General features: G+C 39.3%; 1 protein-coding gene across 10 annotated transcripts in view; it reads left to right on the top strand.

Annotated features, from left to right (window-relative positions):
- Positions 1 to 24858, top strand: part of bcor (BCL6 corepressor) — a 344096-nt gene that overhangs the window by 272917 nt on the left and 46321 nt on the right. For 9 of the 10 annotated variants that reach the window (XM_070893427.1, XM_070893425.1, XM_070893426.1 and 6 more), the window contains 7 exons: positions 2986 to 3113; positions 5531 to 5624; positions 9827 to 12676; positions 14011 to 14067; positions 14506 to 14686; positions 19961 to 20038; positions 23542 to 23898. In XM_070893427.1, coding sequence (XP_070749528.1) covers positions 2986 to 3113; positions 5531 to 5624; positions 9827 to 12676; positions 14011 to 14067; positions 14506 to 14686; positions 19961 to 20038; positions 23542 to 23898 — 3745 coding nt within the window. The remainder of the gene's footprint in view (positions 1 to 2985; positions 3114 to 5530; positions 5625 to 9826; positions 12677 to 14010; positions 14068 to 14505; positions 14687 to 19960; positions 20039 to 23541; positions 23899 to 24858) is intronic. The other variant, XM_070893430.1, reaches the window with a different exon arrangement.

Genomic DNA, 24858 nt, shown 5'->3' with positions numbered 1-24858 from the left:
ATTATGGAAATAAATGCAGCCAATGTTGATGACGAGTCGCTTCTATCTTATTATTTGAAGCCTGCCCATTTGGTGAATGGGGTCATGAGGTTTCTGCGGTGATGGAACTGCTGGTGCCAGTAAAAATTGGCAGCCGTCCATCCATATGGGGGTGCCACTGATGACTCTAGTGCAGCACAAGTGCGTCGAGTAGCGCAGTGGCACAATGCAGAATGAGGCACCTCACCGCAATAACACAGTAAAATGAGCCAGTGTGTGAACAATGGACGCTTGGCAGCTCTGACAGTGGCCACCAGCTATCTCTTTGCCACCCAACCCTGCTACCAATGGGAGCTTTTAGCATGGTCTGCAGCAACATTGAATTGGAGCATTCTGATAGTAGGAACATAGCCCATCTACCATAAGTTGGGACATCCAAATTTCCATTCCTAGCGACGCCACTGTTATATGGTTCAGCTATCCACTTGCTAAACTTTTTTTTAGCCATTATGAACACAATTATGAATCTTTCTAAGTTAACTGTTTAACCTCTCTCTGTCAGATAAACGATCGTGGGTTCAAGCCTCACTCCAGGATTTGACATACAATCTAGACTGACACTGCAGTACTCAGGGAATGGTTTTTGGTGTTTGTGTTTAAGGATGTTAAAGATTCCATGGCACTATCTGAAGAGGAACAGGGTATTCTCCCAATATCCTCACTATCATTCCTTCCTCAATTAACACAGTTAGAATAATTGGCCATTTGTGTCATTGGTTTTTGTAGGATCTTGCTATGTGCAAACTGACTGTTTTTCTGTAGGCAAATATGACAGTCACTGCATTTCAAGATAATTTTTTGCTTGGGAAATGGTTTGAAACATATCAGCGAGACATGATCAGGGGCTATATAAATTATTTTAGATGGTATATCACCATTAGCACTGTAGAAAAGTCAAAAATAATTACATAGATTTAAGAGTAACTAACATCCTTTTAAAATGTTATTCATTTCCTTTTTGTAAATTTTCTTTAAAATTTTTAACGGGGTCCTCTTTGCACAAGAAGTGTTTGGTAAAACTATTTTTGATGAAGAGAAAGAGCCATGTCACTTCTATCACAGTGACAGTGATGCATTTTAATCCAACTTTTAAATGTTGATCGAGTGTTCTGTAAATGCACATTAAAAAAAATTGTGAAACACATGTTGATAAACCTCGTGGCCCTTTAAGTACTGGATAACTAGTGCAATGGATTTGTGGCAGCAAGTGATTTTCTTATCGCTTTGAACTGCTGAGAAACTGGTATTTGCTCTGCCTCAAGAACCTTTAATGCAAAATTGTAGTCCTTGCTCAGCAAATTGTTCTGCATATGGTAAATGTTAAAAAATTGTCGTGAATAATGCCAAATCATTTGCCATTATCAGATGGCATTATCACAGGTATGGGTTGAAAAGAGTTATCGAGCCCAAGTGCAAGGAAGCAGAGTTATCATCCTTAGCACACCAGTCAAAGATCCAGGGAAGATACAACACCATCACTGTATGGTATTTAATTTCCTTAAAGTATTAAAAAAAAATGCTGAAATTACCAAAATAAAAGAATGTTGATGTTAAATCACAGTTCTTTGCAACAAACATTTAAAAAAAGACCTTTACTGGGGCTGCAGTTGGAAAAGCACTATTTGTTGCATTGCTGAGTCATATTCCCAGAAAGATCCCAGGCTTGATCCTCGATCATGCTGAATTAGTTGATTGCAGCCAAGAAAGTGGGGCATGTGCCTTTACAATTGGTCACCTCAGGAAAAGAGCATTAAAAAGAAGCTCCTGATTATGAGATTGTCCTGTTTGTTGTGCATTCTCTGTAGCACAGGAAGGTTCCAATTTGGAACTCAGGTCTGTGCTGAGTTAGCAATTCTTAGCCTGCTGGTAATGGAACTACAACAGTTGACTCAGTCCCCAGATTAAGGGGTGTAAAATCGACCAAGGTTCCCTTTCTAGATTGCTCTCCAATTATGTTACTGGATGGTGGCTGTGTGTGAATGTTGGTTCTTGGTATAAACCCTACAAAAATCTATGGGGGTAATTGCGTAAGAAGTTGCTGAATACTGTTTCTGCAATGTGTGAAGAATATTACATAAATCATGCCTGATAGTTTTCAATGAGCTATACACTAAATTTCACACAAAATAAGCATTTCACTCAATGTCTTGTTCAGTATTCGATTTATTTAACATATTTGTTCTAGTTTCATATTGTTAAACATCTGAAAGGAACATATATTCTTGTAGTGGAATTTTGGTTTTGTAGGGTGCTTTCTTTTGTTTTTGCACAGAAGAAATATGACAGTTATTGGCCACACATGTGGCACTGAGCACAAGTACACAATTGTTTTGAATGATGCAACTGACTGACTTGTTGGAAAGTTATCTCATGCACTTTTGAATAAATTTCATGGCCCACTTATGTGAGAGAATTTATTATGTGGTATTGATTGTACATTACATAAACTGCAATACTAATTTTGGCAGATCAAATGATCACTGTTGATTGCTTCATACATACAAGTTAAAACATTGCTATTTGTAACCTGTATTATTAATGAAGATGGGCTGAGAGCTGTGATCTTCAGTGTGGCAACTTCATTTTGGAGACTTTGTGTATATACAATAACATATATTATTTATTGTTTCTTGTACTTAAAAGATACAAGGACAGGATACATTCCATTCCAAACTATCTGTTTGAGTTATCCTTGACCATTAACATACTAAGATGTTCAACCCTGACTGACTCATAATATTTTATAACTTCAACTTTTCCAGTACCAAATTGGAAATGTAAATGAAATGTGAATGTCAAATTACATTAATTAAAACACTGCAATGCTTGTCCAAAGATATATAGATTTATCACAATGAAAACATTTTAAAAGTTGTATTGCTCATGGTAATAAGAGAGTTTGATATAGATTTATTTATGTATTAATAAAGATTTTTTTTTTTAAAGAATAAAATTGTGGAAAAGGGAAGCTTCAATCAAAAAGACGTCATGCTGTCTGCAACTCCCCTGTATGGCAACCTTCACAGCTGGATGAGTACTGATAGGGTCCGCATGTGTGGAATTAATGAAGATGGGTAAGACAAGTTATATTTTTGCACGGTACTAAGTAAAACTACTTTTTGATTTAACTATGGCAAGTCATTGTTATCAGAGAGGGGTATGATTCTTGTTACGAGCACAGAGTTCCCATAGCCATTGCTATCACTTGAACTCCTACACATGCACAGATTAGACTTAGTTATCTTGCATGAAATGGAGGAATGTTAATCAAGCTTCATGCTGAGATATCTTGGCTTTTTGTGTATGATTGCATGGTTAGCTTCCTCTTCTAACCTGAATGAATCAATAATTCATCTGTATAAAATTCATCCTGTTTAGTTGCAAGAAATTATAACTGTGTATGAGAAGGCAAACAGTTTCAAATGAGGATTTTTCTTCCTGTTCAGCTTATTTACATGCAATGCATTGGTTATCTGATGAAATTGAGGAACGTTCCTCATGCAGCCAAATAGTTTAGGCAACGTGCTAAGAAGACAACTGAGATTATAATTTAACAAGCATAATTTTTTTTTCAATCTATAAATGTGAAGAGAATTTCTAAGAGATTTACATTTTGCTCATCCACATATGTGTGCTGATTTTGATTTTAATCACTAATGTGTTTGTCTAAAATTCCTCTCTTATTTAGTGTCTCGTGGAAATTGATCATATAGTGTTAAAGCAAAATAAACACATGAAAATGAAACAGAATTTATATTGTAGTGCAAACAGTATTCCAGTTTTAGTATATGAAATGTTTTTGTTCTATTTGTGCCACATTTGTTTGTACAGATGGCTAGGACTTTCCCAGCCTCTAAGCAAAATGGATCTAAACAAGAGGTGTAGGAAGAGTATTAGAGAGCAATACATGTAGCATGTGGTTTATAGATTACTATTAACATTTTTGTCACCAACATCCATGTTTTTGTAGGTTTCTAATTAATAAATGCACTGTTAATGTATTTGGTTATTTTGACTCATAAATTTCAACCTTTCTCATTAAATGAACTTCACGCACAATGGGATATTGTCATCATCTCACCAGAAAAATCAGCTAGTACAGGTGTTCTATTTGTTAACCCCCCCGCCCCCCACCTTGCCATATGGCTGAGGAAGATCTGGACCTTGGGGCCATTGTCCTTATTGTGAACAACCCATCAGGATCACATATAGGGATGACTCAATTGAATGAACATATATGATACAACAATCTTCAGAATTTGTGGATGACCACATAGCTGTTGAAAGCATTGTCTTAGAAAAGCTTGGATTCCAACAGTATATATTGCAGTTACTATCCGTGAAGACTACTTTCTTGACAATTTACAGCATTAAATAAAAAAATGAAAACTAGTGACACAATTACTATTTCAGCCCACTGAGATGTGATATCCCAGTTATGGATGTTACTAGTATTTAGGGCTCACCGTGCTTGTGCAATAGCTATTTTTTGTGTCAGCACGTAGAAGGTTCATCTTGAGGCTGTCTTCAAAGCAGTTCCCTGGAACAGTAAGCATGCTTTTTCAAAGTGTTATTATCTTGGCTAAATAAGATGATAACCATGTTTGTGCTGTTTTGCTTCTATTTAGCCTGAAGGGATAGGGCCTCAAAATTCAACTACCAATTTTTGTACCACTTGCATATGTTGTAATTGGAGGTTGAATATATGAGGAATTTTATTTGTTTAGTTACTGCAGGTGTATGACCTTTATTCTTTGAAAATAAATCACAAAGCTCTCACAAAACCTACCCTTTTGTTTCTCTTTCTGACGTCCCCTTTACTTTCTTTTTTTAAAACTTTGTTATTTTGTTATCATCTTGTGCTCTTGCTGTTACTTGCCTCAAATCTGTTTCCTGCAGAAAAAAGAACTGAGAGTATGATCCAGTTCAAGCACAGAAACCACAGATAGTCATGTAAACGGGATTTCCGATGATCTTTGCAGAAGTTACGGTGTCCAATTGGGAGAACCCTTGAAGAAATTTCTTTAGTAAAGAGTAAAAGAGAAGTTTGTCTGACCCCTAAGTGTTTAGGATTTTTTAAAAAGGCACAGTGTCCCAGATGGCCTTTCCCTCATAGAATGATTGCCTGTCCTATCCTGTTTGCATACAAAGATTGAACTTTTTTTGAAATAATGAAGAAAACATTTCAATAAGTATTCAAACACTGTAGGAAGGATGAACTACATGCTTTACATCCCATTGGAGAAATACCTCTTGAAAGGGAAAAGTGCTGTTGGAATCCTACATCATTATTTCTAAATCCCTGTGTGATTTTCTTAATGAACCTAGATATAATGTGTGCAGGTTGAGATTCAGTTGGAGGAGTGGTAATAATTGTGTCAGACCTGCTTTGTTTTAAGAGTAACCAACAGTTATGTAATGCAATATTCAATTAAATAGACAATGTATAGAATCAAGATAAAACAATATTAACATTAGATTCTTTTCACAGCAGGAAAGTCTCTGTAAGTGATGGTGAAACACAGAAAAACATGAAGCGGTTTGGGATCAGGGAAGAGAATCACATTACCCACAACTTGGGTGTGGTAAGCTATTACTTACTCATCCACTTCCTGATAGAGAACGCAATCTAATTCTTGTATTTTCTTGCATAAACCTGCTAGTAATAATGAGGTAGTCTGCTCCTATCATAATCAAATCTGAATGGATAATTTAAACTATAAGTTATTGTTTAGTTCCATTCTAATTGGGATTTACAGGACACGAGCATTCATTTTCGCTTATAGGCAGCATGTGATCAGCATTTCAAAAGATTAAATCCTAGAAATTACTGTGAGTGATGGTATCATACAAATGCTTAATGCACTCGTGTCAAATTTCTCACTGCTATTTTAATGGAAAGAGTTAATTTGTTTACTTTAAATGGGTCAATGCCTCTGTTAAAATTAGTGTGTTGAGCAGTAGTTTCAAAGTTTACATTTACAGGAACAAATTAAAAAAGTGAAGCTACATATTGTTTTTCTTGAGCACTACATGTTTCTATGAAGATTAAAATATATTTTCAAGCTCAATTATTTGGCTACTATTTAAAGTATTGCAAAAAGTTGTTATAATGTAAACAAGTACACAAGCCATTTAGCAGAATAAGTTGGTAAAATTACATTAGACACTAATGTAACTGCAGTAATAATCGGATAGTATGGTTTCAATGTAACAGAATCAAGAAGGAAAAATACAATTAGTTTCTAAACTACTTAGAATAATGTTCAATATGTCTTTTGCTACATTCTTAAACTCATCAAACTGTTTACCTGACCGCAACAAAAAGCAAATGTCAGGATATAGTACGGATTAGTTTCTCAATGCCTAGAACACCATATCTTCTGACATTTTAAGATCTTTTGATCTTAATCTTTACTACTCAAAGCAGAGATTTGTAAGTTTCCTTTGGCTATATGGTTTAGTTTTAAGTGGCTATCGTTCTCTCAGGAGCCACATTTCCACAAAAAATATCTTGGCTTGTTAATTGTTCGCTCAGGCCTTGTTAGGGGCTGATCTATGGAGCAATACATAGAATTCCTCCACATGGGCTAATAAAAGAAGTTTAGCTATTTACTCTGAGTAGACCAGTGATAAGAAATGCTGAGGATGAGCAGGACATCAGTGTTTGAATACTGCACTGGCACACAAATGGCAGTTTATGGGGAAATATGTAGAATACAATCCACATCAGTTTTGTTCACTCATCTTCCTCCATCCCCTCCGTCAGTCTGGCCTGACCCAAACCCCAATGACATCCAAAATTCTGACCTAACCCCTGAACCATCGCCCAGTGTCCTCCTAATGCTGATATGACTCCTCAAGGCAGTTGACGCACTGAAATGAGTGACATGTTAGTTATTGAAGGCAGTGCAGTTGATGCTGTGTATATGGATTTTCAAAAGGTATTTGATTAATTACTACATAATAGATTTGTTAGCAAAATTGAAGCCCATGGGATTAAAGGGGCATTGGAAGCATGGATATGAAATTGGCTAAGAGACAGAAAGCAAAGAGTAGTGGTGAACAGTTGTGGGATTTGTACTTGCATCTCTATTATTAGTCCAGGCCTCTGAATTGCTAGTCCAGTACCATAAACCACTACATTACCATACCCGATTTGACATTCAGGTTCCTATCTTGGTCTGTGAAATGAGCTTTGCAGGTTCTCGTTATTTACCCGTCATATTTTTTGCACTCCACAGTTGGGTTCACAGAAATGTCACCATCTGAACCATTTAAACAGTACTTTACTGGCTTAACAAGTGTGGATAGTCGTTGAATCGGCCAGCTCATTTCCACAAACCTTGCAGATTTGAAAAGCCTACTGTAAATGCGAGGGAGATAGATGTGTTTTTACTACACAAACAGCAACAATTTGAATTTATATTGTATCTTTAAAGTGAAACAAAAAATCCCAAAGTGCATCACAGATAGAGGTAGATAAGGGAATGGATGCTGAAACATGAAGGTAGAGATTAGGAGGAATGAGCAAAAGCTTGGCTTTTGAAGGATAGAGAGGTTTATGTTATGTTCTAGAGAGCATGACTGAGGGAGCTGAAGGCTTTAGCAACAATAAAGGGGCAAAGAAGAGTGGGATGCACAGACGGTCCAAAACAAAGGTGCAGAACTTGTGGGAGAGGATACAGGGTTGGAGGATGTAACTAAGTTGGGATTTAGTGACCATGTAGGGATTTTTAAATGAAGGTAAAGAATTAAAAAATTAATCCCAATGGGGATAAGGTACCAATGTAGGTCAGCAAGGATGGAGTAATTGACGAGCAGGATTTAATGCAGGGCACGGTGTAGATGATTAAGCTTTGGCCAGGTTGTCATTTATTCAGGATAGGGTATTGCAGAAGTGGAAATGAGCAATCTTGGTGATGGATGGAATATTATTTGAAGTTCAGGCCAGGATCGAGCTGAGCTTTTACACACACTAATTAGTGTGAGTGAATGACCAGGGAGAGGGTATGGACTCGGTGGCAAGGGAGTATAGTTTTGTCATGAGTGCCAAAAGGGATGGCTTCAGTGTCTTCTCAATAATCAGCTGGAAGAGGTTGTGACTCAACTATGAATTAATGTTGGACACGCAGTTGAAGGTGGTTTAGGGTCAAGAGAAATGGAGCAGAGGTAGGCCTGGGTTTCACATTGCATGAATATGGAAGCTGACCCCATGTATGGATATGGTATCACTAAAGAGCAACAGGTAAGGGGGGTGGGGTAGGGGGAAAACATTGATCCCTGTAAGAATCTGGAGGTGGTGGTGCGTGGAGGGGGGATACAAACCATTGCTGGCAATGTGTTGAATGCGTTCAGATAGATAGAAATGGAATTACATAAGGACAGTCTCATGGAGCTGGACAATGGAGAAGACGTGATGGAGGAAGGTGGTGTGGTAAACCACATTACACATTATAGAAAGGTTAAGGAGGACAAAAAAGGACAATACACACAGGTCCCAGTCACACAGCCATTTGTGATTTTGGTTAAGGCTGTTTCGTTGCTATGAGAAGGGTGGAAACCAAACTGGAAGGGTTCAAATAGGGAGTTTTGGGAGAGAATTGGGAGCCGTGACATGTTTGAGAACCTTGGAGAGGAAGGGAAGTTAGTGATTAGAGAGGATGGATGAGTCATTTGTTGGTTATTTGAGGAGGAGATGATGACAATCGCCATGAAAGAGAAAGGGATCAGGAGGACGAGTTGACTGGGGAGGAGGATCTTTCGGAAGAGATGAGCTTGGAGATGACATGGTGGAGAAAACTGCAAGATAACAGCAATTATGGGGTAGAATGAATGGGATATTGTGGGGAGGTTAGTAGCTGGGGGAGAGGAAGAGGGAGGTGGAAGAAACCACTGCATGGAGAGGAAATCCATGAGTTTTTTGCAATTGGAATTGGTGGTGAGGGTGGAGAGAATGGGATAAGAGCTTTGAGGAGGTGGTTAGCCCTGGAGAAAAGGAGGCCTGGGGTTGGCCTTACTCTCTAGAATGATCTGGGAGTAGCAAACAGTTTTGGCTGAGGAGACTGAAGCATGTTAGGGCTTGATATGATCAAACCAATGATGGATAAAAATCAGGCTGGTTATGCACCAGGTACTTGATTTTGCAATGACGATAGCCATGAAAGACAAAGGGCTCAGGAGGAGGAGTTGATTGGGAAGGAGACTAGGGGAGCAGGGCTAACCACCTCCTCAAAGCTCTTTCCCCATTCTCTCCACCCGCACCACCAATTCCAAGTGCAAAGAACTCATAGATTTCCTCTCCATGCAGTGGTTTCTTCCACTTCCCCCTTCCTCTCTCCCCTCTAACGAGATAACAAAGGTGAGGGATGTACCAGAGAGGACAGCATGGATGGGAGACAGTGATTGTTTTGTTGGGAGCAAGGGCATCAAAGGCAAGGCAAGAGAACAATTTAGCCGGTTGAAAATGTTGATTTCTTAGCGCATGTGATCACCAGAACAGTCGCTTTATTTTTCCTTCATAAATAGTAATGTAGTAGTGACAAAGCCCGTTAAGAGCTAAGGTGTGTGATGCAAATGCTATGCTATTGTTTGACTGTTTTATCCTCTATTCCCTTTATTTGCCCACCACAATTGGCTGTTTTTATCTTGTATACTAACTGAATGTATTTTATCACTTTATTAAAATAACAACTCTGACTGTGATAGAAAACAAACCAAAACTGAAAAAACACTTAAGTTACACAAATAGAATGTATATAATTAATCTTGGTGCAATTCTGTCCAGGTGGATGCCGCCTCAGTGAGACAAATTGATCGACTTAGAGCCAGTGGGATCATGCAAGAAGAGCTGAGAAACCATAATGGTATTATGTATCCTACTGCACGTGGACTTCGAAATGAAAAGGAACAAGAGGCTGCAGTTGCTATGACCAGCCTGGGATTTATGGCTGATAGAATGCCTGATTTGAATTATAAATCACATCCACCGGAAACCCTAGAAAATGGCAGTGGCTGCACAAAGCCTCATGAAAGCTTTAGCACACTGTACAAATCACCACCTGGACTACAAAATACTGCTGGTGCGAGAGGTGAACCATTGGGTTTAGAAGGATCTTCAGCTGGTAAACAAACTCCAGTAAATGGAACTGGTCCTAGTTATTTGCGACTTCCATGGGTTAGCCCATACATGGAGAGCCCAGCACCAGGGATGTATCCTTTTGTGGACTCACCAAGCAAGTACCCAATGAACATGTATAAAACATGCTTGCTACCCTCTCAGAACTCTTATGGCTTACCACAACACATCTCCTATTCACCAGTCTGTAGTCACAGTGATCGCTTCTTGTACATACCACCTCCACACTATGGCTTGCCTCACATCCCTTCATCTCTTCCTTCTCCACTAAGGATTACACCAGCTGCAACGTCACCCATAATGTCTTCTATGGTTCATTGTCCTGATAAATGCCTTTCAGGAATAATGACAGGTAACCCTAGACTGCAAGTTGATCCACACATTTTGACTCATCAGATATCAAGTGGCAAGAAAACAAGGATTACAGCTACTGAAAAGTCAAATGCTAGTAACATTCCTGCAGACCCTGCTTCACTGTTGCAATCTCCAAGGCCGCCTTCTCGGCTTCATCTATCCTCACCACAGATTGGAGAGAGCTCTTCAGAATTTCAGAAGCATCTTGCTAGGATATCTGGTCCTTCTCCCTCAATGGCACTTCCTCATGGTTATTTAAGTCTAAGTAGTGAATTTACCTCTCCTGCACGATCAACAAACAGCAAAAATTCAAAACCATCAGAATCTGGTGAAAACTTCCAACAAACAGCAACACATTCACGGAACTCACAGCCTGAACAAAAAGCTACCAAGTCTCCATCGCAGCAAGAAAAACAAACACCCACCAAAGACTGCATTGAGAAGCCTCTAGATTTGTCTTCTAAAGTAGGCTGTGGTGAAACATCAAGTGATCAGGTATCAAAGCCTGAAGGTACTGATATGGTGGTGCCAGTATTGGCACCTGGCAAATGGCGAAACAACTCTTCATTGTCGAGCAGGGAAACACATTCTGAAGGTTTTTCAACTTCAACACATAATGATCTCCCTATTGAAAGACCTGCTATTATCAACAAATTGCACTCAACATGGGCCATTCCTGGTACCAGTTCTCCTGGAGACCATCAAACCAGTACTATATTGGTGAGCAATAAAACACTAGAGCGTATAATTCCACATCAGAGAAGCTCCTCGTGCCCTAGGATTGGGAGTTCCAATGGTTCTGTAAATCATATTCCAGGTTCAGTCTCTGGATTGGGCCGACCTGCCTCTGCTTCACCATCACCAAATGTTAGTACTGAATGGGGTCACACTGAGAAAACCCATAGGAATAACTCTTCAAATAAAACATCTGTCATTCACCAAACAGGACAGTCCTCTCCAGTACCCAGTAAGCAGGCCATTAAAGGGACCAAAGGAGGTTGTCAAGATTTTGTGCCACATGCAACTGAAAGTGGCCATTCATCAGGTGCAATATTTCTAACTCCAAATGAGACATTTCTATCCCCACCTTTACCATATCCAAACAGATACTTCACCTACTCTACACCGGAAGGAATCCCAATTGGCCACCTTCCTATACCTGATAAAGGACTTGTATTTCCCCATCCTGCCTTATTGCCTAATGGCAATTTATATGCAGGAAACTTGGCACCAAAGCACAGACTTTCTTATAGCAGCTTGCCAACATGCAGAAGTGAATATACCGTGTTTCACAACACCCAGAATTTGATCAACCCTATCATCTCGCCACACACTGTCCAGGAAGAGAAAAGGAGTGAAGGAGCACAGCGGCGATCCAGATCACATGATCGACTTCGATGCAGTGAAGAACCAGTCAACAGAGAGAGGCCATCAGAGATTTCACAAAAATTAAATGTAGATCAGCTACATGTTTCAGCTAGAGCTGAACTATCATGCCATAGTCCAAAGAATCATGGCAAAACATTTGCCAAAGATATCAAGGACAAACACTTAATCTTAGAACACAATGATCAACGGGGGAAAATAGAAGCAAAAACATCTAAAAAGAGCATCCTGCCAGAAGGCACCAACAAACAATATTCTGCAAAGGAAAATGGTGAGAAAACAGTTGACTCTCTGGAAGCCATTGACATAAAAGACAGTGTCCAAAAAGACAGAGATGTCCATAAGGCAGTAGAGAACTGTAGCTCATCACAGGGCCAGTGTTTACCAAATCAGAACTTAAACAGAGATTTTATTCCAGACTGCCAAAGTAAAGAGAGTACAACTGTTCAGTTGATCGCTGATCTCTCCAAGGACAGTCGTATCATTGACAGTATTGCCACATCTTCTGGCAATACAAATACTGATAAAGAATTTGGTGCTGAAACTGAGCAGTTTTTCGCTCAATTGAATCACAATGATACCAAAGACAGAACTGATGACTTGGACATAACAGCTGCTAAATTTATGAAGCCGAAGAAATCTAACCTAACAAAACGAATTGCAAACTCAGCTGGGTATGTGGGAGATAAATTTAAGTGTGTCACAACAGAACTATATGCTGACTCTAGCCAGCTTAGTCGAGAACAGCGAGCACTACAGGTGAGTTGTTGACTTGTTTGTCAGTAGCTAACATGATGTTTGTTGTAAATTTTTAAAAAGCCGGTAAGATCTTCTTTAATTTTTAACATTTGATATTCTCAGTGCTTGAGAAAAGTTAACTGAAACTATATATGATGGTAAGAGGGAAGAGTTTTTTTGTTGTTGAGATTTCTGCCTTGAATCGTACTAAAGGCTACTCGATGCATCCCATACTATGCTGTGTTATAAAAGAATTGCCTTGGTGATTATTCCAACTTAACAATTTCATGAGCATGCAAGTAATGATGCATAGCAACAATTAAATCTAAATTGTTCTTGAGATATTGGCGACACAGGCAAGGCAGTATTTACTGCTCCTTTCTAATTGTCCTGAGGGCATTACAGGTCAGCCACATAGTATGGGACTGGAGTCACATGTAGGCAAGTCTTGCAGGATTAATGACAAAACTGTAGCTTTCATGGTAATTTTATCCACAAATTACCACATTTATTGGATTCAATTTCTCAATTTGCCGTAGTGGAATTTGAACTCAAGATCTTCATGGTGCTAGTCCAGCACTGTAACCACTAGGCTACCGTACCCATATAATGTTTGGGCTTGCATCAAAAATTTTGCACTTTTGATGCCAGTAGTCTTGTGATATTGCACCATTGAGATCACGTGCCCTTTGTTTTTCATTATCAGTGGCCTCCTCATCTGTATAGTCCAATCATTCCAATGCAACATATATTTTCAAGAAAGAAATTAGGGGAAAAAAATAATGTGTACACCACCAAATATTGGATGGTCAGGGAATGAGCTACAGACTTGTACACTGTCACGTATTGGCTTTGTCCTTGTATTCATGGTTGTGCTGCTCATTCGAATGAATTTTGGAACTGCATACACATATGTAATTCATCTCCATGGCCACCCTTATTCTATATTTCTGTAGCATGCTCAAAATGTTAGGCATCGTCTGCTGTTATTGTTCTTGCACTATAGCTTTAAACCAGGAAGTATGCAGAGGTAAAACCAATTAGTGATGTCAATAGGCCCGCAAAGATGAGTTTTCCCCCTGTGGTAGGTACATAATATATGGGTCCACTAGCTGTGGTATGAACAAGGTGAATTCTTCCCACTTCATGCTTCTTTGCTTTGTCCACACATTTGTACTTAGCAATCTATACGTATTTATTGTTTGTAAGGTCTTCAGTAAACATTGCACCTTTACACATATTTTTGATAGGTGAAAAGCCTCTTGATGATTTTCATTCTTGTTGTGAAATATTGGTTTATGTCTGTAAAAATGAATGAAAAAGTTCCCCACTGAGTGATCATTTTAATTGAATAGATGGAAGGATTATCACAAGAGGACAGTATTTTATATCAGCCTGCTGCTTACTGTGAGGTCAGTTCTTAAGATTTTTCTCAGATTGTTTTAACTTAAATGAAAAGAACTGTTAAATGATTTTAGTTAACAAAGTTTGGGCAGTGAGCCAATAGATGTGGACCCCAGGACTAGTGTACAAACTACCTTCCTTGTGTTGTGTTGAAACTCTCAAGCATGTTTCAAGATTATATGCAACAGAAATATACTGAATTTTTTTAAACATACAACATTCTTCCTTTTTCATGGGGGACACTATAGCTGTTCATTTTATTAAATAGTACATCAGTACAACTTAAGAACACTGTTCAAGTGTTGTTATCTTTTGCTGCTTTTAGAAAATCTCTTTCAATGAGCATTCAGTACAGGTGTGAAAATGAGACAAATTTAATACTGTTGGTAACGTGTTAGGAACAGACTATGCTATTATTTCATTAATCTTTTCGTTTATGGTTCTAGCGTGCTATGATGCGCTTCTCTGAGCTTGAGATGAAGCAACGGGATGATAGGGTATCTGAAGACTCCTTAGAGGACAACAAATTAAGTGACACGGAGTGGAAAAACTTCACTGGGATGAAGGAAAAGAAATCAAAGGAGGATTCAGAAGATGAGATTATTTCAGGAGAAAATTTTGATGAAGGTGAGTGACAACAGCAGTAGTAATGTTAGGAGGTTATAGGAGATTGATGATATAATCTCTTGTAATGATTGGTGCACTTACATTCCAAGTAAATCATTTTCTTATTGATAAATATCATCATTTATTATTTTAATAAAGTGACTGATGCAACAAAAAGTACAGTATGTCTCCCGCGCTGTCTACAAAATGGAAGTACGAAGTGGTTAGAGCTGCTTTTTTTTTCGCTAATAAAGTTATATATTTTTTTATTCATTCGTGGGATGTGGGCATCGCTCGCAAGGCCAGCGTCTATTGCCTGTCCCTAATTACCCTCGAAACGGTGGAGGTGATCCAACTTTTTGAACTTCATGTGGTGAAGGTACTCCCACAGTGCTGTTAGGTAGGGAGTTCCAGGATTTTGACCCAGCGATAATGAAAGAACAGCAATATATTTTCAAGTCGGGATGGTGTGTATATCTGTGCTCCTCCAATTCTCTTGAGCAGCCCCGATTTTAATCGGTCCACCATTGGTGGCTGTTCCTTCAGCTGCCAAGGCTCTAAGCCCTGGAATTCCCTCCCCAAATCTCTCCGCCTCTCTTTCCTCCTTTAAGACACTTCTTAAAGCTTAACTCAATATCTTCTTATGTGGCTCTGTGCCAAATTTTGTTTGATAACGCTCCTATGAAGTGGCGTTGGATGTTTTACTATGTTAAAGGCGTTATATAATGTGTGACTTGGAGGGGAGCTTGGAGTTGGCTACTACCGTGTGCCTACTACCATTGTCCTTCTAGGTGGCAAAGGTCACGGATTTGGGAGATGCTGTCGAAGAAGCTTTGGCAAGTTGCTGCAGTGCATCTTGTAGATGGTACACACTGCAGCCACGGTGCGCCAGTGATGGATGGAGTGAATGTTTACGGTGGCAAATGGGGTTCCGATCAAGCGGGCTACTTTGTCCTGGATGGTGGTTGAGTGTTGTTGGAGCTGCAATCATCCAGGCAAGTGGAGAGTATTCCATCACCCTCCTGACTTGTGCATTGTAGATAGTGGCAAGGCTTTGGGGAATCGGGAGGTGAGACACTCGCTGCAGAATATCCTCTGACCTGCTCCTGTAGCCACAGTATTTATGTGGCTGGTCTAGTTAAGTTTCTGATCAATGGTGACCCCCAGGATGTTGATGGTGCAGTATTCGACGATGGTAATGCCGTTGAATGTCAAGGGGTGGTGGTTAGGCTCTTCTGTTGGAGATAGTCATTGCCCGGCACTTGTGCTACTTGCCATTGGGGCTGAGATGATTGACCTCCAACAACCACAGCCATCTTCCTTTGTGCTTATCAGCCCAAGCCTAAATGTTGTACAGGTCTTGCTGCATGCGGGCATGGACTGCTTCGTTATCTAAGGAGTTGCAAATGGAACTGAACACTGCAATCATCAGCAAACATCGGCATTAATAAGGTCTTATGATGGAGGGAAGGCTATTGATGAAGCAGCTGAAGATGGTTTGGCCTAAGACACTGCCCTGAGGAACTCCTGCAGCGATGGCCTGGGGCTGAGATGATTGACCTCCAACAACCACAGCCATCTTCCTTTGTGCTACCGATGACTCCAGCCAGTGGAGAGTATTCCCCCTGATTCTCATTGACTTCAATTTTACTCGGGTTCCTTGATGTCACACTTGGTCAAATGCTGCCTTGATGTCAAGGGCAGTCACTCTCACTTCACCTCTGGAATTCGACCCTTTTGTCCATGTTTGAAGCAAGGCTGTAATGAGGTCTGGAGCCGAGAGGTCCTGGGTACCGCCATGACCACGCGTTTCCACCCAGGACATGTGCTAATAATTTCCCAGACACCTGTTGCATTCTTATGTGTCAACAAGTACTCCGATTAGCAACATTGTTGCTTATTTATAAGTACATCTAAAATAATGCTAATGTAAATATATATGTTGCTAAGAAAAATTGTCCTGAAAACACTTTGTTGCAGCATACTATCTGGTGACGCTTGAAGCAATGTGCAGCTGCACTACATCAGTCTGTCTTACTAATGTGACTGCAATTGAGACCGATAACTGCCATAATATTTTGACTGTCCATTTAAAATTCATTGAATTTATAAATATGAACACAAGTAAAGACTCGAGCTTGCCATTATGAACAGTGGTATCATCAAAAGTAAAGTTTACTGTTGCTAAAAGCATTGCCACCCCTAGCGTGACTGTCCGAAGTCCCCTCACTTTTCCACTACAGGTGAAATAATCTTATGGCCCCTTACCAACATTTCTTTCTTAACTATTTTTACCTGGAGGAAGGAAAGCATATATGACAGGTGCATGCACAGTTTTTGAAAATATTTTTGACCGGGACTTGGTACCGTGGATTTAAACAGAGAAGAGCCACAATACTAGTAAGACTGCTTCATTTGTGGTCAAGGAGGAGAGGGAAGGCTTTTAACATCAAAGCTCAGCAATCATGATTTTTGGCTTCTGGTTATGAAGCGACACAGTACGCTGATAGCGAACAAATGCTTATCTCATTTATCTGAAGTTTCTTTAATCCTCTGATTAAGACATTTTAGAAGAATGGCGCACTTTTAACCCACAGTATAATTTCAAGGACTTTGTCATTTAGACTGTGTCCTCTTTCAAATAAAGATGATGGGGTAGAGTTTCTGCTTTGGGGGCAATCAGGAAATTGTGCCCAAAATTGTGCTGGTTAGGTTACAGTTCAAGTTTCCAATTAAAATTAATTTGCCTAATCACAAACATAGAGTCTTCCATGAACCAGTGCAAGCAGGCAGCGTAACAGAATGTAATCGTTTATTTTTCTTTCCATTTAAAAAGTATTCATTGATGTAGTTAAGAGTAGTAACCTAGTGCAGTTTTATTAATACTGCTAAAAATAAGTTTATCACAAATAATCATTTTTAATAAGTGTCTAATCCTCCTCCTGAGAGTAACCCGATTTAAAATAACTTTAAAAGAAACTGTGCTGAACCATTTAATAGTTTCATTGGTGTAAACATTTTATTAGTAAATTAAATAATTTTTGATATGAGAAAACTTTTAAAACCTGCTTACTAGTGTCTGTGCGCCTATAACAAAAAAAGTGAGTGCATTTTCCCTAACCAGCGCAATCAGCGGAATCTTGCAATTTCCACCTGTGGACGTGGCCAGTTTTGTTGGCAGGGCCTGATCCGGGCAAATTGAATATTAAACCAGTGTAAAAGATCGCGGAAAATGGATGTAAATGGATTTGGCTGTATAATCAATTCCCTGATCTTTTGCGCTGGTTCGGCTGATTTTGCTTGCATCGCGCTGATAGAGTGTTAGCGAGGAGAAATTCTATCCCGATACATGAAATATGTATGATTTCTGAGACTACAGAATTATGAATTTGTGTATTCACCATAGCTCTATTTTCTAGACCCATCATCATCATAGGCAGTCCCTCGAAACGAGGATGACTTGCTTCCACGCCAAAAAAAGGACGAGTTCAATGAAGGACCCGAACTACATCCTGAAGGGTGGAAGATGCCTGTGCGTGCATTTTTTTAACATGGTGGCCATTGCACACCAGCCACCACACGGGCTTGACAGAGCTAGGTCCTGGTCCAGTGGCAAGGATTACCCAAGACAACTGGAGACCAGCTCTGCTGTACAGACCTAGTGCGCACACGTATTGCGGTGTGGGCTGGCCCGTGGTCCGTGCTGCCCCTGGCCCCGAATTCTCACCTCCCCTGGGCCCCGATCACGTCCCTCCACAGTCTCTCGCAGCTCCTTCGCCCTGACCTCGCTGCTGTATCTGCCCACGCTCCATTTACCGACCTGGATCTTGATGACGTCACTCTTCACAGCCGTTGCCCTATTGCACCAGCTGACGCTGTACCTTGCAGTGGCATGCCTCCACGCTGCCCATGGCCACCGCTCGCTGCTCCTTTTATGGCCCCGACCTGCTGCTGATGTTCCCTTGCAAGTCGGGGCCTCCACGCTGCCCATGGCCACCGCTCGCCACTCCTTTTATGGCCAAGACCACCAGCCTCTGTATTTAATCCCCATGTATTCAGTGAGTCCTATGGCTATCACAGTTAATATTTCAGTGACTTGCATATTGTATAGTTTTGAATGCTTTATTCAGAAAGTGACCCTGAAAAGGGAAAGCCAGCTAGTCTCGGTGATTAGTTCAATCAGTAGGTTTGGTCTCCACAAGGTCATTAATGTTCCTGAATTAGTGGTTGACACTTCAATGCTCTGTTAGTCTACTTGCTCGTCTGCCAGTCATCTGACAATGAAAGACCAGTAATGGAACTGCCTGGTTGCTGTGGTGAATTGAAACTATTACCATGACAACAATGCTATGGAGTGTTTCCATGGTACACCGCATGGTGATAAATTACGGGATGTGCCATGCGTCATATGATTCTTGTTAGCTGTGATCAAGTGATTTAAGCGACCACAAAAAATCTACTGTTATACAAGTGATTGTCCAGAAATCTTAAACACTACTGATAACATCATGTTGTATAAGATTAACAGCAATGCCAGCAAGTTGAAATTAGATTTAAGTTGTAAGAAGTTTTCTTTTTCCAAAGGCACTGTTTCAGTGGTGCTGGCAGTCCTTGCCTAAGTGTCTGTTCTTCATGTATGCCTAAGTCGTGAGTGTTGACAGACTATTAGGCCACAGCTGGGCATCACAGATGAGCTTCCACCTGTCCTCAGCCAATGTGCACATACCTGTACTTTCCACCAATCCTAGCTTAGGGACAAAGAGAGCAGTTATAGTGTGGCCCAACTGTGATTAGCTAACTCAATACAGACCAGGAATCAAACCGTGGTCCTTCAGCAGCAGAGTAAGGTGTGCTAGTGAATGGAAGAAAAATAAGCTTAGAAGCCCACTCCAGAACACTATCCAGTGAATCCTGCTGTAAAGTCGTAGGAGCATGAAAATAGAATTTGAAGAATGACACTGCTGTTGGTGATATTAGCAGACGAGTGTTTAATACATTTGTAATCCATTCCTCTATTCACTACTGTAATGCAAGCATTAGTTCATTTATTTTAAATCAGTTAATGCTTTTGCTAAAATAGTAAACCAGAAATGTCATACAAGTGCATCAAGCATTCATCCTTTAATAACATAAGCAGTCATTTCTAGGTTTATATTCATCCATCTCACTTGTGGTTTTAGTTATTAGATTATCACAGAAAACCATTACAGTGCTGAATTCTAATTGAATCTGATAAATTGATTGTTTGACCAGCCAAAAACTGTATTTTTAATTCTTTTTTTTCTTTTAAATTAGCCATCCAAAAGAAGCAAAAGAATGGTTTCCGAGATTTTATTCCACTTCTTCTGAAAGTGCGAACACGAAACCAATCTGGTATGTACACATTGTGCCTTTGCAAAGAAAGGTTCAAGGAATATTAAATGGGTCTTCATACACTTAATCCTAATAAAGGCATCACTAATTTAGCAAAATAAAAGTTCTGCTTGGACCAGAACTTGTTTGTAATTCTGTGCTTAAATCTTGAACTAACTATTCCAGAGTACTTGATTTTTCTATGTTTTAAAAATGGGGTGCCATCAGCACTGCTCATCAAAATGGCTCAAGTAGATTGAAAGCAAGAATCTGGAAAATTGAAGTTTTTACTTATTTATTGGAAATTAGTTTCAGAATTTTGAGTGAAACTACTGCTGTTGATTTTAAGATAGAATTGAATTTAAACTGGGAACATGTAGATGTATGATCTACATCTAACTTGCTCTGCAAGATATGTACCTATACTTCATAAAGTTTACGTTATGGAAATTAAAAACATTAGTTCCTACTTGAGCCCGTATAAATCACATTCATAATGAGAACTAAACAAAGCAAGGCCCCTTTCCAAATATGTCAGAAATCATTATTCTTTAATCTTGAAGAAATTGTATGTTGTAAAAATCTGTGACCTGCTCATAGTAAATAGAAATGTCAGCAAGGGAGAAGCTTGGCCCGCAATGTCTGTGCCACTGATGCTGCTAGCTAAACACTGGAGCTATCTACTCCAATCCTATCTTGCTGCTCTTTCTCTGTATCCTTGAATATTTTTTCTTCAAATGTTTACCTAATTCCACTTTAAATGTCACGATTAACTCCTTTTCAGTAGTCTCTTGCAATATTGCAGTGATTATTCTAATAACCCTTTGTGTGAAGAAATGTTGCTAACCTCCCTTTTTATGAAAGAAAAAGAATTGCTTTGAGGACTAATCCTAAATTTATGCTGCTTGTTATCAGTTAACCGCTTAGTGGAAAATAATGCTTCACTAATTACTTCTCAAAGCTATTTAAAATTTTAAACACCTCTTAACCTTCTCTGTTGTAATTAATACAATCCTGTTTTTTCCAGTCTCTCTTTCCTGGAATTATCATAGTAAATCTGCTTGCACCTTTTCTGAACTTCCAATAGCTTTTCTATAATGGGGTCCTCAAAACTGCACATTGGACTCCATCTGTGGCAGGGTGGTCTGTGCCCCTGGTGGCAACCTACTTTTTTCTTCCACCAGACTCTTGGGCCGCTGGAGCCTGCTTCGCTATGCCAGTTTTTCATGCTTCCCATTCTATTTACTAATGCCTCTTGAGCTCTTCTGTGTCTTTTACTGTCTTTGATTTATCTCATTTTGCCGCCTTTTGTCTCTTGTGCATATCACTTCTGCTCTTTCGCCATTTTCTAATCTCCACCTTAGCACTGTGTCTTTTCCTGTGTGTGTGTGTGTGTGTGTGTGTGTTGTCTGTTTTTTCCCTTCCCCTTTCCCTTATTATATTCCTTCTTAAATACTGTTCATTTGTAACATCTTTCAGTTCTGAGATTTTATACCTCAAACCTCAACTGCCTCATGTTTACTTGACAGATGTTACCTGACCTGTTCAGTATCTCTAGCTTTTTCAGTTTTTGTGGCCTAAACAATGTTTTGTACAGATTAATCATCATGGCCTTGCTTTTCCATTGAGTGCTCATAGAAAGAATTCTTAGGATTCCACATAGAAAAATTCTTATTTTCAAAGATCTATTTTTATGCACTCCTAGCTCTCGCACTTCTCCCACACTAATAGTGCAAAATTGGATATACAAATCTCTCTATTTCTTCATCCATTTTGATATACTGATCACTCAGGCAATTCTACTGCCTGATCACCCATCCTGATATCTCTTTCTACCACTGTAATTGTGTCTTTAATCAATTTTGCTACTCCCTTTCTGAATTTCTCTGTCCATTCGAAAGATCCTATACAAAAGCAAAATACTACGGATGCTGGAAATCTGAAATAAAAACATAAAGAATGCTGGAAATACTCAGCAGGCCAGGCAGCATCTGTGGAGAGAGAAACAGTTAACGTTTCAGGTTGATGACCTTTCGTCAGAACTGGAAAAAGTTTCAGTTGCAACCGATTTTAAACAAGTGCAGAAGCAGGGAAAGTGGGGAGGAATGAACAAAAGCAAAGATCTGTGATAGGGCAGAAGGCAGGAGAGATTTGATGACAAAAATGGTATGTTTGTACAAAGCAAAAGGAGATGGTAATGGGACAAATAAAGAAACAAAAGATGGGTCTAGAAGTGGTGTAAATGGGAGTAGCAGAATCATCAACTACTGTCTGAAAAAATGGGGACAGAGTTTATGATCTGAAATTGTTGTACACGTTGGAGTCCAGAAGGTTGTAAAGTGCCTAATAAAAAGATGAGATGCTGTTTCTCAAGCTTACGTTGAGCTTCATTGGAACAGTGTAAGAGGCCAGGGTGAGGGTGGAGCAGAGAATTAAAGTGACAGGCTATTAAAAGTTTGGGGTCACATGGAACACCTCCGTTCAGTGCACAAGCGTGACCCCAGAGCTTCCGGTCATCTGTCACTTTAATTCTTCGCTCCGCTCCCACTCTGACCTCGGCCTATTGCACTTTTCCAACGGCGCTCAATGTAAACTCAAGGAACAGCAACTTATCTTTTAATTAGGCACTTTACAGCCTTCTGGACTCAACATCAAGTTCAACAATTTCAGATCATGACCTCTGACCCCATTTTTCTAGACGGCAACTGTTGCTGATTCTGCTATTCCCAGTTACACCTCTACCTGAAACATTGACTCTGTTTCTCACTCCACACCTGCTGCCTGACCTACCGAGTATTTCCAGCATTTTCTGTTTTATTAAAGATCCTATAGCCTGGAATATTTAGCTCCCAATTATGCCCATCTTGTAGTCCGGCCTCTGTAATGGCTACTACATTATGACCCTTAACTCATAATTCATAAACTGAATTGGTGTTTCTAAATCACTTGTTTTATTTATGTTACTTACATTTGTGTACAGAACACCGATTTGGGTAATTCATATCTGGGTTCCCAGTCCCCCCCCATTACCTCAAATTTAAAAGCCAAATATTTGTGTTCAAATCCCTTCATGGCCTCACAAATCACTGTCTCTGCAATTTTCTCCAATCCTATAATCCACTGAGTTTTCCTCCAAATCTGGCCTCTTATTTGCCATCTAGAAGTTTTCCTATTATTGATATGCCAAGTGATCTATAGTTGCTTGGCTTATTCCTTTCCCCTTTTTTGAACAGGGTGTAACATTTGTCACCCTCCAATCATTTGGTACAATTCCTGGTTTCTACAAATTTTGGAAAATTATGCTTAGTGCCTCTGCCAATTTGTCACTACTCTCCTAAGTTTTCTAATGTTTAGACTGGGCCTGATTACTTGTTGTAAGTTTACTTGGTTTTGGTGCTTTTGAGTTTTTTAAACTTTATTTTATTTCTTGTGAAAGAGAAGCAAATAGTTCAGAATTCTACTCATTATCAAACATAGAATACTGAAATGCATTTGAGAACTAATTAGCCATTTTTTTTCTACAGATGATCTAGATGGTAATGCAAAGCACCTAGATGGGTTGGTTGAAAATTATGAAAATGGAGAATATTGGACTGATCAAACCAATACAGAGAGTTTCACCACCCAGAATGAATCTGCTTCTAATGAGGACATTGAAAAAGCTCTACAAACGTATCATCGCAAGGATGCTAGCTATAGTTCTGAGTTGAGCTTTGACAAGAATAGCCAATATTGCAAGGAAAGGTTAGAGGCCAACCTGGATGAAATAAACACTCATGAAGTACAATCCGAGATGAAGGGATATAACGAGAAATGCATCAGTCAATCTATGGAGCCAGAAATTTTCAAGTTGAAAAGAAAAAGGCAAAGCTCCATCACAGGTGAAAATCATAATATTTTGCACTTTGTTGATCAAAAAAATTTGAGGAATAATTTAACAAGACTCAAAGTTGGAATGGGTAAAATACTGCATGTATACCAAGCCAGTTTGAAAACCACCTGATTGAAAAGCCCAGCTGAATAGACACCTATGGCATATAATCAAAGTCTAACTTTCTGTTTGATATACACAAAAGATTTCAAGGTTGCTTCTCCTTTTCAGCAATATAAATGCGAATGTGCTAAAACATCTGTTTAAAAAAAAATTCTTAAGTTCTAAATACAGAATATTGTAAAGTAGATTTGAAACAATTTGCAAAATCAGATTTCAGTGCACTGTTTCCTTTGAGTAAGATGAGAATTATACTCTTACCATATTAAATTTTTGGTCCCGAAGTGCTGATGCAGGCCTTAAATACCAATCATTTAAAAAGTGAGTAACACTGACTGCTTGTGGGACTAGTGCCATACTGGACTCTAATGCTGCGACCCTAGGTTCAAATCTAGCCCTTAATTTGGTTGTCCCAGATAGGTCTGTTCCCTCTGGTCTTGGTCAAGCTATTAAGTTGAATACCTCAGCATATTGGGGTATCCCAGTTCCGACTGTTGTGAAATAGGATTTGTGTTTGATTAGCATAGATAAAAATATCACAATTTGAGGTGTCCTGGCTAAAAGAGGTTAAACGAGTGCCAGAAGGACAACTAACATGGTATAGAAAGAGAACATCAAATATATATTTTTAAGGGATAAATTGGCAGTTTTAAAATCTTTGACCATTTGATATTTTTTTTTGTCCATATTTTTCCAATTTCCATCCTGCCTTCCCTGATATAGTCATTCTGCATATGTAAACCTTGACTACGAGGAAGACATCATAACCAAACCCAATCATGTTCTCATCCAAAACACACATACACACACATTCTGCAGGAATCATTGAATATCAGTAAAGAGCAGCATC

The sequence above is a fragment of the Pristiophorus japonicus genome, chromosome 11 (assembly GCF_044704955.1).
Source record: "Pristiophorus japonicus isolate sPriJap1 chromosome 11, sPriJap1.hap1, whole genome shotgun sequence".
Lineage (NCBI taxonomy): Eukaryota > Metazoa > Chordata > Chondrichthyes > Pristiophoridae > Pristiophorus > Pristiophorus japonicus.
Note: the sequence above shows the minus strand (reverse complement) of the source record. Positions and strands in the feature narration are given on the sequence as shown.